Here is a 15,068-nt window from a genome sequence, read left to right as displayed (position 1 = left end):
AAGTACCCCCCCCCACTTGCCACAAGCTGCGCCGTTGGTGGGGCCCCAGCTGGTTCTGGTGACGAGGAGCGGAGCCGCAGGGGATGGGCAGAGACCCTGAGGCTTCCTGGCTGCGGAGGGCACTTATCTCCTTGGACCCCAGGGAACTTTCCAAAGAATAGGCCAGGAGAAAATCTCCTCTGGACCCCTGGGCTGTCACAAGACTCCAGTCTCATGGCTCCAGGACTGTCCACACAGCTGAGCCAACCTAACAGGCTAGTGGGCAGGGAGCCTGTTCTGTGGTTTGGTGGCGCCTTCACGGCCCAAAAATATCTCCCCTGTGACTGTCCTGGAGCTGAAGCTCCACCCTTGGAGCCGCCTTGTAGTTAGGGCGGTGCCTCAGCCACAGATGTGCCCCAGGACACAGTGTCACCGCCCCGGGGGGGGGGGGGGCCCGGGGCCNGCCGAGGGCCTGATGGCGAACTGGAATTAGCCAATTTTCTTAAGGGAGTTGGGGCAGGATGTGTGAGGCCACAGAATGTGCCAAAGCCCATGGGCTTTGCAGTTTGACACACCTGAACTCAAATCTGCCACTTAGCGGGGTCACCTTGGGTGCATTACTGACTCGGTCTGCCTCAGTTTCCTCATCTGTCAAATAGAGCTAACTCGGCCTGGTCGTAGAATTGTTGTGAGGATACAATCAGACAACATAGAAAATGCCCAGCACGGTGCCTGGTTTGTACGAGGCTCTCAGTAAATGTAGTTCGTGTTACTGTTTGGGGGAGGGCACCTACAGGGTGGTGGGGAGAACCAGCTCGGAGCTGCAGGAGGGTCCTGGGTGTCTGAACCCCAGGGGAGAGGGAGGGGGAGGAGGAGCATTTGGGCCCCAGGGGGAGGCTGCGCTCTCTTCCCCCACTTGTCCGCAACTGGCTGGGCCCTGCTGCTGTCCTCTTGCTGGGTCTCAGCACCCTCTGGGAACACTGGGGAAGCCGAAGCCCCTCCCAGAGGCCTGTCCAGTCCCCAACCCCCTGTGTCCCTGGGGCCAGGCTGGCCAGACCGGTAAGTAGATGGCCCAAGCAGATGAGTTCATCCAGTTCTTTATTGGTTGTCTGGGCCCTAACGCTGCCCCCTCACCTTCGGGTCCCCGTGAGCTGCACAGAAAGACTGGGGCCTGGAAGCAGACAGGGAGGTGGTCCTCGTCCCCGCAGTCACACCCCACTCTCTGGGGCCTATGTTCTGGTACTGAGACTTCTAGGGGTGCGAGTCTCTATCCTCAAGCTTTATATCTCATCGTTCTCCAGTTGAATAACATGAGCTTCAAACTCATTTGGGGTGTCCGTAGACTCCAGTGTCTCCCCTGGAAGTGCCGCTGCTTCCTTTCCAGTGTCCCTGGCCTCGGCCTGTCCCGGAGCCTCTGCTCCAGGGCCTGGGGCTTCTCTTTCAGCCTCTGCCTGTCCCCCAGCCTCCTGTACAGGCTCCGAGGACTCCCTTCTGGCCTCTACCTGTCCCCCATCTTCTCTGGGACCCGGGGCTCCCTGCAGCTCTTGTCCTGACAGGCTTTTAGCTAACGGGGACTGCCTCCCAACATCTTGGGGCTCTGGGGGCTCTTTGGGCTCTGTGTGCCTTGGGGCCTCTCCGGGGAAGTTGATGAGCTCTGCAGGGGTCATGAGCCCATCCCCGTTCAGGTCCTGGGTCTCGAGCACCTTGTCCACCACGAGGATCACCTGTGGAAGCACGCGGTAGCTGCAGAGTCTATAGGGGACAGAGATGTTCCTGGGAGCCCTGACCCTCCCAGCACCTCTCCACGTGCCTGCCATGCAGGCTCAGAGCACTTCTGTTACAGTGGCCTCACCAAAACCCTCATGACGAAAAAGACTGACGCCCCAAGAAGCTAAGTCTCCTTCGTGGGAGAAGGGGCCCCCCAGCCAGCAGGGCTTACCGGGTTGGCGACGGGAAAATCAGCGGCTCCAGGCGCCAGAGCCGCAGTCAGCATGGACAGCAGCTCCAGGCCATCCAGCTGTCCACTCTGGTCATAGTCGTGGAGGGCAAAGAGGTAGAGGAGAACTAAGGAGGAGAAGCCACATCAGAAGAGGCATCGGGAACAGGTGGAGGCAGGGGGCAAGCGACGGCCCAGGGTCAGTCCTGGCTCTGCTGCCCTGAGCCCCCGGCCCGCTGGCTGCAGTGCCCAGCCCCTCACCCTGCTCCCGGGTCATGTGCTCTGGCTCCTTTTCCATCCTCTCCAGTCCCTGTAGGTAGTTCTGCAGAAGCCTGGCAGAAACGTAGAAAGTCAGCCCAGAGAGGCCAGTGTGCAGACCCAGGCCGACCCCCCAGCCCAGCCCACTCACCGAAGCTGCTCCTGGCCTGGCTGGAAGGGGTTGGACAGGGGCTGCTGCTGCACCTCGGGGTCCAGCCTAGAGGAGGCAGAGAAGGGCCAGGCTCGCAAAGAGCCTCCCTGAGGACCCGGCCTACCAGCCTTCCGCCCTCAAGCTCCTGGCAGAGTTCTCTCCCCAGACCCAAAGGGCGTTGTTCTCTCCAATTCCCACAAACCTTGTGGGGAGGAGGCCCTTCTGGTCTCAGAAGCAGAACCTGACTCCCTCGGGCTGTTTTTACAGATTCCTAACTTAGATGTTAAGGGAAAACCCAAATAAAGCATCTGGTTAGACAGAGGCCAGATGAGGCCACACCTAGTAGATACAAGGAAACAGTGCGTGGGTGTCCGGACAAGGGGGATCGCGGTCACCCTTCTACTCTGGGGCCGGGCCCGAGGGGCAGGTCTCTGGCTCAGACCAGAGGCACAGCCCAGGTTTCCACAGACCTGATTTGCTCCACGACACAAGCTGAGGACGCAGATGTTGGTTTTGTGATTTTAGTCTGCTCAGGCTCTTCCTCAGGCCTTAAAGCCCAAGATTTGCTCCCAGTTCTGGAAAGGGCTGCCTGTTTGCCCAGATCAGTCCAGACCCGTGAGACCCACTTGCTGGCAGGGCCGCTGCAGCAGCCTTTGTCCCTGCTGCCAGCCTTGCAGCTCTCCCTTTATCTGTCCCCCCACCCCACCCCGCGTACCCACACCGGAACCCTTGAGACAGATGCGCACACAAAAGAGAACTGATTTGCTAATGATCTCGAAGGTGCCAGCATTCCCACATAAGGTCTCGAGAAGAGGAGGGCAGCCCCTTCCCGGGCCCAAGCTTCACACCCCGTTGGGACTGAGCCCCCAGATCCCAGATGAACTGATCCCAGCAAAGATGTACCAGGTGCCCGCTCTGCGAAGGGCGCTCCTACAGACACGGGCAGAGGTGGCCGTAGTTGGGGGAAGGGGGCAAATACAGAGCTCAGGGAGCATACACCCCAGTCTCCTGCCTCCCAGAGGGGCCCGCCACACCCTCAGATTCTCCAGAGACTCTCCGTATCCCAGCCCCCGGCCGTGCCCTCTGAAACCCATTACCTCGCGGTTCCATCCTTGGGAGCGGCCTGACTCAGGGGCAGCAGCAGCACCAACACTCTCATTGCCGACGCTAACAACATCCTTGCCGGAGCTGGAACTAGGGGCAGAGTAAGGGAGTCAAGGGGAAGGGATGTCTGCCACAGAGTGGGGGGATGGGAGGGTTAGACAGGAGTGCCTTCTCTCCCTCCCTCCACCTGCAGCCCAGGTGACAGGACTCCTGCTCAGGGAGGAGCCCCATGCAGACATCAGCCCCCGCCCCGTGGAATCTGTCCAAAACAAATCTTACTCCGGACCAAGTGTAAGCACGTAAGGCAGACCTGCTGTGGTGGAAGCAGTTCTGCAGGCAGGAGCCCCTCCCCACACCTATTCCCCACCCTGAGGGACCCTGCCCACCCCCCAACCCCACCCCACCCCCCCACCCAGAGGTGCTCAGAGAAGTTCAAGTACATCTACTCCAGTCCGGTCCCTCATTTTGCAGATGGAAACTAGCTCAGAGATGTTAAGAAGAAGGCCAAATCAGAAATGCAGAGGGTCACAAAAAGACCAAGACTTACACAGAGGCAGATTATTGGCCTGTATTTATCAAAACTCACCCAAGAACGAATCGGTAAAGGCTCAGACTCCTTGAAACAGATCTAAACTCAGATAAGGATTGAAACAAATCAGAGTCAAACCAACAGTGGCCCCAGGACCTATTCCTTTCTCTTGAGACATCCCAAGAGAAAGGAAAAAACAAAAGTTTCCCTTTAGACCCACGCTGTGTAGGCCCATCGGCGACACGAGCACTTGGTTGTATGAAAACAGTCAAACAGAGAAAGGATCAGTCAGAAGCACAGAGCGGGAAGCCTCCTGCCTAGTCCCAGGTGGGCCTACGGATCCTAGGAATCCCCACCCCAGCTGAGGCCTGAGACCCCATCCCCACCCCGAGGAAGACAAATCCTCAGGTGCAGAGGACCAGGAATGCCTGTCATGGTCCTGGACACTCTGGCTGGCACGGAATTCTCCTGGGGAAATGTCTGTAGCTTTCATCAGATTCTCAGAGAGCTCCATGGTTCCAACAAGGTGCAGAACCACTGCGAGGCTGGACGGCCGCTGCCTCAGACAGTTGGCGTCCGGCCCAGGGGAAGATGCATGTGGGAGGCCGTCTCCCGCTGTGTCAGCAGGGCTGCCTTGAGGAAGAAGCAACAAAACATGGAAGTCCACAAGAAGGTGAAGCTACCGAGAGCCACAGGAACTGGCTTTAGTTTTCTTTGCATACGTGGCCCCGACAGATATCATGAGTCTACACAGTTGACTGGTGTCTGTAATCCGCAGCGGCCAAATGGGTGCTGAAGCCACGGTTCCCCTAAAGGTGTTCACGAACGCTGGCTGGCAATTTAGATCCTTGAGCTCCGGTTGTTGCACCCAAGAGAGAAAACAAGTCTTGGGCCCATCCAAGGAAGGGAGTTGGAACTGAGATCTCGGAAACATCAACTGGGTGCCCTCAGGGGTCCCACTGCTGTGGACACATCTCAGTGAAAGGGTCGTCTAGAAAAATATCCAAACCTCCGTGTCTGGGAGTGTCATAGTAAATGCCCCAACGAAAGTGGTTCCAAAGCTGGATAAAAACAGTATCTTTTCAAATGCATTGAATTGGCAAGAAAGTAAGAAATTCTGAGTACAAAACCACAGTGAAATGGTAATCCTGGGGGGAAACGAGCTTGAAGTTGGCTTTTGCTGTAAGAGTGTCTGCCAAACGAAACCTGGGTGAATTTGCACAATCGGTCTGAGTGCTCGGTGCAATAGAGAAGCCCAGAGGTAAGGCCTGGGCCCACCAGTGTGAGGAGACTAATACGAGATTAGACTACCTACCTAAAGCTGGGATTCAAACAGCCGTCTCAATCAGAAGAGTGAACACACAGTAAATGCACCACAAAGAAGGAAGGGCAGCAGAAATCTTGCCTGTCTTGCCCTTGGTGCTGGGTGGAGGGGATAAAGTCTTCCCTGAGAACTTGTAACAAGCCTGCTCTAATGTGGGTCCAAAGTCTGAACTAAGCTGCCTCTGTGGTTCAAAACCCTACAGCAGATCACTTACATTTTAAGTGGTACCTGGTTGGTACCTCCAGTTGACTAGTAGAGGAAAATATGTATCTTGTCCGAGAAACACAACTCCAATCCAGGCCTCAAAGAAATTCCACTGGTAGAGCGTCAAGGAGTATGACCTCACAGCCAGAAAGTCACAAACATACAAGGGAATAAGACACCGTGAGTGAGAGCCAGCTAACCAATAGCGGGTGAAACCAGACTTGCAAAAAGTAAAGACATGGGAATTATCATACAGAGAACATAAAGGATATTTAATATGTTTCAAGAAATTAAAGAGAAGCTTGAAACTATGGGAAAGGAATATGAGCATAAAAATGACCAAGAAGATATGAAGAAGAGCCAAATATAACTTACACGAATATAATGAAAAGATTGGTTTTAAAATGCAATGAGTACATTAGACTCAGACAATGTGAGAATTAATGAGCAAATTCTCCAGAAGGTAGTTCATTGAGCCAAAGACAGAAAATATAAAACACTGGTTAAACAGCATGGAAGATGGAGGAGATAACAGAGAAAATTGGATCGAAGCAGTGTTCTAAGATATAACAGCTGAGATTTTTCCAATCTGTTGCAAAACACTAATACTCTAATCCAGGAAACCCAACAATCCAAGGAAAATTAAGTAAATAGGATACACACCCAGAGCTGTTCTGAAACTATAGATATCAAGAAACAGAGAGGATCTTAAAAGCAGTCAGAAAGAAAACACAAATCCCCCAAAAGGACGATTAGACTGACTACTGATTTTTCAACAGCAGCAGCGATAACCAGATTACACCAGTATAGTATTTTAACACATTGACAAGGGGGAGTGGGAGGGGTGGAGAACTGCCATTCTAGAATTCTAGTCTCAGCAAAATTATCTTCCAAGAATGAGGTGAAACAAAAACAATTTTAAGAAACAACAAATCAGAGAATTTGCCACCAACATTCCTCCATTAAAAGAAATTCTAAGGATCTATTGCAGGAAAAAGGAAAATGATCCCAGAAGGGTTTGAAATGCAAGGAAAAACGGTGAGCAGAAAAAAAATCAGAAAGTATTTGGGAAAATAGAAACAAACATAGGCTGATAATTATGTTAATAAAGGGGGCAAGAGAGGGGCGCCTGGGTGGCACAGCCGTTAAGCGTCTGCCTTCAGCTCAGGGCGTGATCCCAGTGTTATGGGATCGAGCCCCACATCAGGCTCCTCCGCTGTGAGCCTGCTTCTTCCTCTCCCACTCCCCCTGCTTGTGTTCCCTCTCTCACTGGCTGTCTCTATCTCTGTTGAATAAATAAATAAAATCTTTATAAAAAAAAATTAAAAAAAAAATAAAGGGGGCAAGAGAGGTGGCCTGAACTACAATATTGGACAACATTAAGATGTGAGGACGGTCATTTGGGAAGAGAGTAGACATACTGAGCAACTTTGTTAAATACGCATATAAAGGTCTTAAGGATAACCACTAAAAAAACAGAAATGGAATGTATGACCTCAAACCAGCAGAGAAAAAAAATGAAAGGAATTTTTTTTTAAATCACTTCAAAGGAAGGCAGTAAAGAGAACAGAGAAACTGAAAAAAATTAAAAAGGAAGGCAAATAGCATACAATAAGACAGTAGAAATATATTTAAATTGATCAGTGGTCATAACTATAAATTCTTTAAATCCATCAGTTAAGAAGTAGAAAATTACCAAAATGTATACAAAACAAAATACAGTTATATGCAATTTTCAGAAGATGAACCTAAAAAGTATAGACACAGGTTGGAAGCAAAAGGATGGAAGAAGGATATATAAAGCAATAAAAAAAAAAGCAATAATAGACAAAAGAAAGCTAGTATAGCTTTACTGACATTAGGCTAGACTTTAAGATGAAAGGCAATATCATAGATAAAAGAATGTCATTACAAAATTCATAAAAATTTAATCCTCTGGAAAGATATCATAGTTCTGAACTTGTACATGGCTAATAACATAGCCTCAAAACATGTAAAATAAAAACTGGCATAGCACTACACACCTATTAGAATGGCCAAAATCCAGAACACTCGCAACACCAAATACCGGCGAGGACGTGACGCAGCAGGAGCTCTCATTCATGGCTGGTGGGAATGCAAAATGGCACGGCCACTTTGGAAGACACTTGGACAGTTTCGTATGAAGCTAAACATATTCTCACCGTACAATCCAGCAAATCCAGGAATTGCACTCCTTCATATTTACTGAAGGAGCTGAAAGATTATGTCCACACAAAAACCTGCGCATAGATGTTTATAGCAGCTTTATTCATAACTGCCCAAACTCAAAAGCATCCAAGATGTCCTTCAATAGTGGAGGGAGAAATAAACCGTGGTATATCCAGACAATGGAATATTTGTGCTAAAAAGAAATGAGCTATCAAGCCATGAGAAGACCTGGAGGAATTTAAAAGAATATTACTAAGTGAACGGAGTCAATCTGAAAAGGCTATGCACTATATGAGTCTGACGATATGACTTTCTGGAAAAGGCAAAACTGTGGAGACAGTCAAAATATCAGTGGTTGCTAGGGGTTGGGGATGAAGGGATGAAGAGTGGGGCACAGAAGATTTTAGGGCAGTGAAACTGCTCTTTATGATATTAAATGGTGGAGATGTGTCATTATACATTTGTCCAAACCCACAGAATGTATAAGAATGAACCCTACCGTAAACTATGGACTTTGATGATGTGTCAGTGTAACTTCATCCGGTTGTCACGAATGTACACTCTGTCTGGGATGTTGATAATGGGGGAGCAGTGCCTGTGGGGGGGCACAGAAGGTATACAGGAAATCTCTGTACCTCCCTCTCAATTTTGCTGTGAACCTAAAACTGCTCTAAAAAAATAAAATCTTGAAAAAAAAAAATAACTGGGCGCCTGGGTGGCTTAGTTGTTAAGCATCTGCCTTCGGCTCAGGTCATGATCCCCGGGGTTCTGGGATCGAGCCCCACATCGGGCTTCCTGCTTAGCAGGGAGACTGCTTCTCCCTCTCCCACTCCCCCTGCTTGTGTTCCCTCCCTCGCTGTCTCTCTGTCAAATAAATAAATACAATCTTAAAAAAAAAAAACTAGCAGAACTACAAGGAGAAAAGTGTAATCTGCCATCATTGTGGGAGAATTTAACATACCTCATTCAGTATTTGAAAGATTAAGCAGACAAAAAATGAGTAAGAATGTAGAAGGTTGAATAAAACATTTTTTTAAAAGATTTTATTTATTTATTTATTTATTTGACAGAGAGAGGGGCAGCGAGAGAGGGAACACAAGCAGGGGGAGTGGGAGAGGAAGAAGCAGGCTCCCAGCAGAGCAGAGAGCCCGATGCGGGGCTTGATCCCGGTTCCGGGATCGCAACCTGAGCTGAAGGCAGACGCTTAATGACTAAGCCACCCAGGCGCCCCTCAATAAAACATTTAATATGCCTGAGCTAATGAACAAGTGAGAGACCCCCCCCACTTCAATCCTTTAGCAAATACATATTCTTCTCAATGCCTGTGGAATATTTATAAAAACTGACAAGTGGGGCGCCTGGATGGCTCAGTTGTTAAGTGTCTGCCTTCGGCTCAGGGCGTGATCTCAGGGTCCTGGGATCGAGCCCCACATCAGGCTCCTCTGCTGGGAGCCTGCTTCTTCCTCTCCCACTCCCCCTGCTTGTGTTCCCTCTCTCACTGCCTGTTTCTCTCTCTGTCAATAAATAAATAAAATCTTTAAAAAAAAAAAACTGACAAGTAATGGGCCAGAGCACATGGCTCAGTGAGTATCAAAGAATCTGTCTCACACTATATTGTATGACTAACATGTAATTATGTTAGAAACCAATAACAAAAATGATGCAAAAAAAGCTCATGTGTATAGAAATTTAAAAGGCACACTTACATGTGCATCAGAGAAGAAACTCATAATGGAAACTGTTAAATACTTAGAATTGGATAATAGTGGGAAACTTTCCATGAAAACAAGATAGGTAGCCAGAGTAGTATCAGAGGGAAAGTGGATTGACTTAAAAGCATATATTAGAAGAAAGGGCTAAAAGCTCAGAAGTTAAGCTTCCAACTCAATAAGCTAGTAAAACAGAAGAAACTTTAAGAAATGAAAAAATAAAAGATGGCAGAGATTAGGAATGACAGAGAAGAGCGACAAAGCCAGACACAGGTGTTTCTTTAAAAGGCTTAATAAAATAGACAAACGTCTGACAACTCTCATTAACAACGAGAAAAGGCACGAATAAAGAACCTTAGCAATGAACATGGGGACATAACTACAGAAATGGCAGAAATTTGAAAACTTAGATGTTAAAGCTAATTTCCTAGAAAAACTTAATAGCAAAACTGATGGAGAAAGAAATAGCAAATCTTAATAGTCCTAGAACCATTAAAGAAATTGAATCAGTGAGGATTAACTTCTATTGTTTGAGGGACTACAAACTCGAAGCGTTTCTAAAAAGCAACCTGCAAATGTGCGGCAGTAATTCCCCTGAAACTCTGACCCAACGATACCACCCTGAGGATTACATAGGGAGGAACTCAAATGGAAAAGCAGTTATAAAGATATTTATAACCGTGCTATCCATATTAGTGAAAGAAACATAATCAACCTGAATGGCTAACATTTAGGCAATGGCTTAGCAAAACACATTATATGACAGAGCAATTAAAAATGATAAATATTGCAGCGCGCCTGGGTGGCTCAGTCAGTTGTGCACCTGACTCTTGGTTTTGGGGTCTGGGATCGGCCCCCCACCCCCCGCCCGCCGTGTTGGGCTCTGAGCTTGGAGGGGAGTCTTCTTCTCTCCCTCTGTCCCACCCCCTGCTCTCTCTCTCTCAAATAAATAATTTTTTTAAAAAATGATAAATATTGCAAACTCTTAAGTTTTAAAGGAAAAAATAGATGTGAATATATCAAAGGTTTAAACTGCTGTATCATGAAAGACACCATAAGTCAAGTACAACAGGACAAGTGAGAGAGGACTAGGGGAGTGCAAGTAGGGTTCAAAACTACCTGGGTTCTTGGGAGGGGGGAGCTCCCCCGCAGCCTGCCTCAACAGGGGGCGAAAGACAGAAATCTCAAGAGAGAGCCCCTGGAGATTGAATGGAGACACAAGACTGCAGACGGCTGTGCCTGAGCCAGGAGGATCAGAGAGAAGGTCCTGCCATGCCTGAGCGTTCTGGAAGCAATGGCTGAAGGAGGGTTCAGGTCAACAGGGCAGAGGGCCCTGGTTCTTTATGTCCAGAGTGCTACCGGGTTTCTTGCGGGGGGTGGCTGGGTTCAGCTGAGGGTTCCAGTCTCTAAGGTGGAAGAGGAGGCACGTAATGGCTGAGAGGGCCAGCTGGCCAGAGGAGGCCAGAAGGAGAATGGCAGAAAGTAGAGACCCTGGGACTAGGTGCCACAGAGGATAGCATGGGTCGCACCAGATGTCAAAGACCTTTGCTGACAAAGACAAAGAGGGTGAGCATCCGCAGGGAAGGCAAACAGAAAATAGGAGTTTGTAGAATGAAGATAAAGTGTATCTACTTCTTTAATATTTATTAAGCACCTACTATGTGTGAGGCACTATCTTATAAGTGAGATGATAGGGGTGCCTGGGTGGCTCAGTCGTTTAAGCATTTGCTTCGGCTAAGGTCAATCCCAGGGTCCTGGGATCGAGCCCCCACATCAGGCTCCCTGCTCAGTGGGGAACCTGCTTCTCCCTCTGCTACTCCTCCTGCTTGTGAGAGAGCACGAGCAGGGAGTCTGACGCAGGACCGAAGGCAGACGGATGCCCAACCGACTGAGCCACCCAGGCACCCCAAAAAATAAAATCTTTAAAAAAAAAGTGAGATGATAATATAAAGTAGAATTACTTATCCATTTTTTTTCTTAAAGCTTGCAAATATATAAGTAAGAAAAGATAGGAATGTTAGACCACGATTGAGGGAAAGACACAGAAACACAGAATTACTAAGGAAGAGATCGCACAGGCTGAAGGTGAAGGGTACGGGCCCTAACCTCAGGCTGCCTGATTCCAAATCCTGGCTCTGAAACCGTGAGAGTTCTGTGTTTCAGGATGTTCGTCAGACGAGAGCCCCTCTCACGGGGTGTGGTAAGGTTCCACGACACCAGATTCTGCACACCCTACACATTTTGCTCAGCACCTGCTTGTAAATAACGCCTTTTTCCCTCCAGAAGTTTCCCTGGACTGCTCTGCAATGGCTTCACACTCACTCACCATCCTGCTCTCCCCACCGGGACACCCTCAGATTGCTTCCTGCACCCCCACCCCATCTGTTTACTGCCAGGACCTGGAGTAATTTAAATCCCTCAGAGCTGTCAAAACCTATTCCCCGGGCTTCTCATGCCCTAGCCATTGCCTTTTTTTTTTTTTAAAGGTATTATTTATTTGACAGAGATAGAGACAGCCAGCGAGAGAGGGAGCACAAGCAGGGGGAGTGGGAGAGGAAGAAGCAGGCTCATAGCAGAGGAGCCTGATGTGGGGCTTGATCCCATAACGCCGGGATCACGCCCTGAGCCGAAGGCAGATGCTTAACCGCTGTGCCACCCAGGCGCCCCTAGCCGTTGCCTTTTAAAAGAGGACTGCTCTGTGGTAGCAATTCGGGCATAAAGGGGAAGCACCCTCAGATCCCACTAATCTACTCACTCGTTAGGCCAAATGTGTTGGCTTGGAAAACGGGTCTGCACGTTCCTTGACACTGTTTCCCACAAAGGACCAAGTCTGATTTGCTTTCCTTGTATACGATCTGGACTTAGCCACTCGCTTCTAATGAACAGCTGAATTAAAGCTGCATGACTTCCAGGTCTGGGTCATACAAGGTGCCATCGCTTATACCTGGCTCTGCTTCTCTCTCCCTCTGTCTCCCCATGCGCTGGAGCCCTGAGCCGCCACGGAAGAAGTCTGGCGTTCCCGAAGCTACCACGCTGAAAAGACCGTGTGGGGAAACCGTGGACAGAGAGAGGCCTGAGGAGCCCCAGCTGTTCCGGCCTTCAGCTGCTCTCACCTCCCCAGCCCGAGGACCATCCAGGTGAGAGGCCAAACCTTCAGGTGATTCCAACCCCCCCCCTTTCAAGGTGCCCCAGTCCACACTGAATGAGCAGAAATATGCTGGTTTCCATAGCCCTGCCCAGACTCTTGCACATTCATGAGCAAAGTCAATGTTATCGTGTTCAGTCACTAAGCTGTGAGGTGGTTTGTTAAGCTGTCTTAGTAATCAGAACTGCGTGTGACCCGGGCAGCAGTCACACAGGGCCCACTTCTCAGAGGGGCCCTTGGCTTAGTGTGATGCTCTGCTGGCATCATCCCAAAATTCTTTTTTTTAATTAAGTAGGCTCCACGCACAATGTGGGGCTTGAGCTCAAGATCTTGACATCAAGAGTCGCATGTTTTACTGACTGAGCCAGCCCGGCACCCCATCTTGAAATTCTTAATTTTGTTTTTGTCCTGGGCCCTGAAAATATAGTACCTGGTCCTGAACCCTGCCCACGTGAATTACTATTATTCGCCTCCTCTTGGTCCTACACATCCATTCATGTATGTAACTATTCAGTGTGTATGGTGGACAGAGACCAGAGCTTTGGGACCTGCCCCACCACAGGCTGTCCCTGTGACCTTGGGTAGGCTAATAATCCTCATAGAACTTCAGTTACCTTATCTGCACCATGAGATAATAACAGTACTCACCTCGGGCGGTTACAGTGGACAGTGAATGCATAATGAATTAGTTCTTGCACAAATTAACGTAGTAGCCTCTCTCTTGTCCTTGCCTCTAGTATCTTCTCCATTTAAGGAGCCCTCCAGGGGCACCTGGGTAGCTCAGTCAGTTAAGCATCTGACTTTCGATTTTGGCTCAGGTCATGATCTCGGGCTGGTGAGATCAAGCCCCACGTCCCGTGCAGGGAGCCTGCTTGAGATTCTCTCTCTCCCTCTCCTTCTGCTCCTCCCCCGGCTCACGCTGTCTCTCTCAAATAAATAGATCAACCTTCAAAAACAAAAAAGAACCCTCCATACCCACATCACATCAATCTTCCTTATCTAGAACACCACTGCTCCAAAGCCTTCAATGGCTCTCTATTTCTATTACAGTCCAGAGTCCTCACCTGGGCATTCAAGGCCTTCTACAATCAGCTATCAGGTTACCATTTTATATTCACCTTCCAGTGCTCTATTACACTAACACTCGGCTTCAAACAGAAGGGTTACTGGAGTCGCCCAGAGTGCTTCTCACTTTGACTTTTCAGTGCTTTTGCCCAAGCTGCTCCACCCTCTCCCTGGAATACCCTGGGCCCTCCTGACAACCTGAGCATTCCAGTTATAGCTTATGTCACAAAGTTAAATAACTGTAGGGCCCACCTCTACTGTTTAAAGGAACTCAAGCGAAGGCACCTCAAGTGACGTGTAATGAGGTTGGTGTAATGTGATTTGTTCACGCTTAAGACATTTCTCAGCACTTACAAAAGCTTTTGTAAGCAACAGAAATAAAGCCATTATTGAACCACTGCCGGTCAAATAAATGTGTTCCTAATAATTTCCTACAACTATAAAGCGCATAAATGTAATTTATCCTCATGACCACCTGAAAGCCATCACAACTCTGTTAACAGTTGTGATGTAATTCAGTAGCTATTCACATCCTTCACACACACTCACACTCATACACTCATATTCACAATGACTCTCAGGCCTCAAATGTCTTCAAGCCTTTGCACCAGCGCGTGTGAGGAGAGACCAGTCTTGGGGTCAGACCCCTGATGAAATCCTGCCTCTCAGTTCTGTGATCCAGGTGGGTGTCTTAACCTCTCTGAGCCTGGGATAACAGCATGTGTCTTGTAAGGGCCTGGGGGAAATGCAATGGGATAATGCAGCTTAAATGACTGGCATTTGAGTATTTTCAGAGAATCCAGGATGTGACAGGGGCCTTTGATCTTGGGTAGCCTCCCACCCAGGGCAAAACTTTCTTTCACAGCATCCCTGTCAATGGCCATTCAGCCCTTGCTTGACTCTCCAGGTCTGGAGTCTAGCACCTCATAGGGCATCCATTCTGTTTCTGGCTGAGTCTACTGTCCAAAAGTTATTTTGAACCGAATCCTAACCCTTAACTTATCCCTCTGGTGCCCCTGTGCCTCCCAGGACACGCCGCCCCCTCTCCCCACCCCCCAAAAAAAAAGACAGAGTAGTTCTACAGCCAAAAAAGATCCCACACCTGAGAGCAGGTCTCCACCCTGACACTTCCAGCGGGGTGATAACCCGGGGCCCCTCCCCAGCCCCCCTTTTCTTCATCTGCCAGATGAGGATGAAACTCCCGCCAGCCCCCAACCCCCCTCCCAGGATGTCAGAGCGACAAAGGAGGCACCGGAGGGAAACGCTGGTGGGGAACTGGGGAACCCCATCATCACACTTAGGGAGCTCACGATTCGCTTTCCAGCGAATTTTCCTCTGCCTGCTCTCCTGACCTCCTCCCGGGAGGTGCCCCGAGGCGGGAGCCCCCCTCGCCAGCCCCGTAAAAAAAAAAAAAAAAAAAAAAAAAAAAAAAAAAAAAAAAAAAAAAAAAAAAAAAAAAAAAAAAAAAAAAAAA

General features: G+C 49.0%; 1 protein-coding gene across 3 annotated transcripts; it reads right to left on the bottom strand.

Moving 5' to 3' along the window:
* Window positions 1-1,060: 1,060 nt before the first annotated feature.
* CGREF1 (cell growth regulator with EF-hand domain 1) lies at window positions 1,061-8,324 on the bottom strand. 3 transcript variants are annotated; one of them, XM_034659758.1, is made up of 7 exons: window positions 8,175-8,324; window positions 4,015-4,056; window positions 3,422-3,518; window positions 2,325-2,390; window positions 2,177-2,247; window positions 1,919-2,043; window positions 1,061-1,703 (listed from the first exon to the last, which is right to left on the bottom strand). In XM_034659758.1, exons 3-7 carry the CDS (start codon window positions 3,499-3,501, stop codon window positions 1,260-1,262), a joined length of 786 nt encoding a protein of 261 aa, XP_034515649.1. In that variant the 5' UTR covers window positions 3,502-3,518; window positions 4,015-4,056; window positions 8,175-8,324; the 3' UTR covers window positions 1,061-1,259. The 3 variants fall into 3 exon arrangements, with proteins under 3 accessions (XP_034515649.1, XP_002913864.2, XP_034515650.1); XM_002913818.4 differs by lacking the exon at window positions 8,175-8,324 and having other exon boundaries at window positions 4,015-4,136; XM_034659759.1 differs by lacking the exons at window positions 4,015-4,056; window positions 8,175-8,324 and having other exon boundaries at window positions 3,422-3,807.
* Window positions 8,325-15,068: the final 6,744 nt, after the last annotated feature.

Source organism: Ailuropoda melanoleuca, chromosome 4 (genome assembly GCF_002007445.2).
Source record: "Ailuropoda melanoleuca isolate Jingjing chromosome 4, ASM200744v2, whole genome shotgun sequence".
NCBI classification, from domain to species: Eukaryota; Metazoa; Chordata; class Mammalia; order Carnivora; family Ursidae; genus Ailuropoda; species Ailuropoda melanoleuca.
This window is presented reverse-complemented; position numbering and strand designations above follow the sequence as displayed.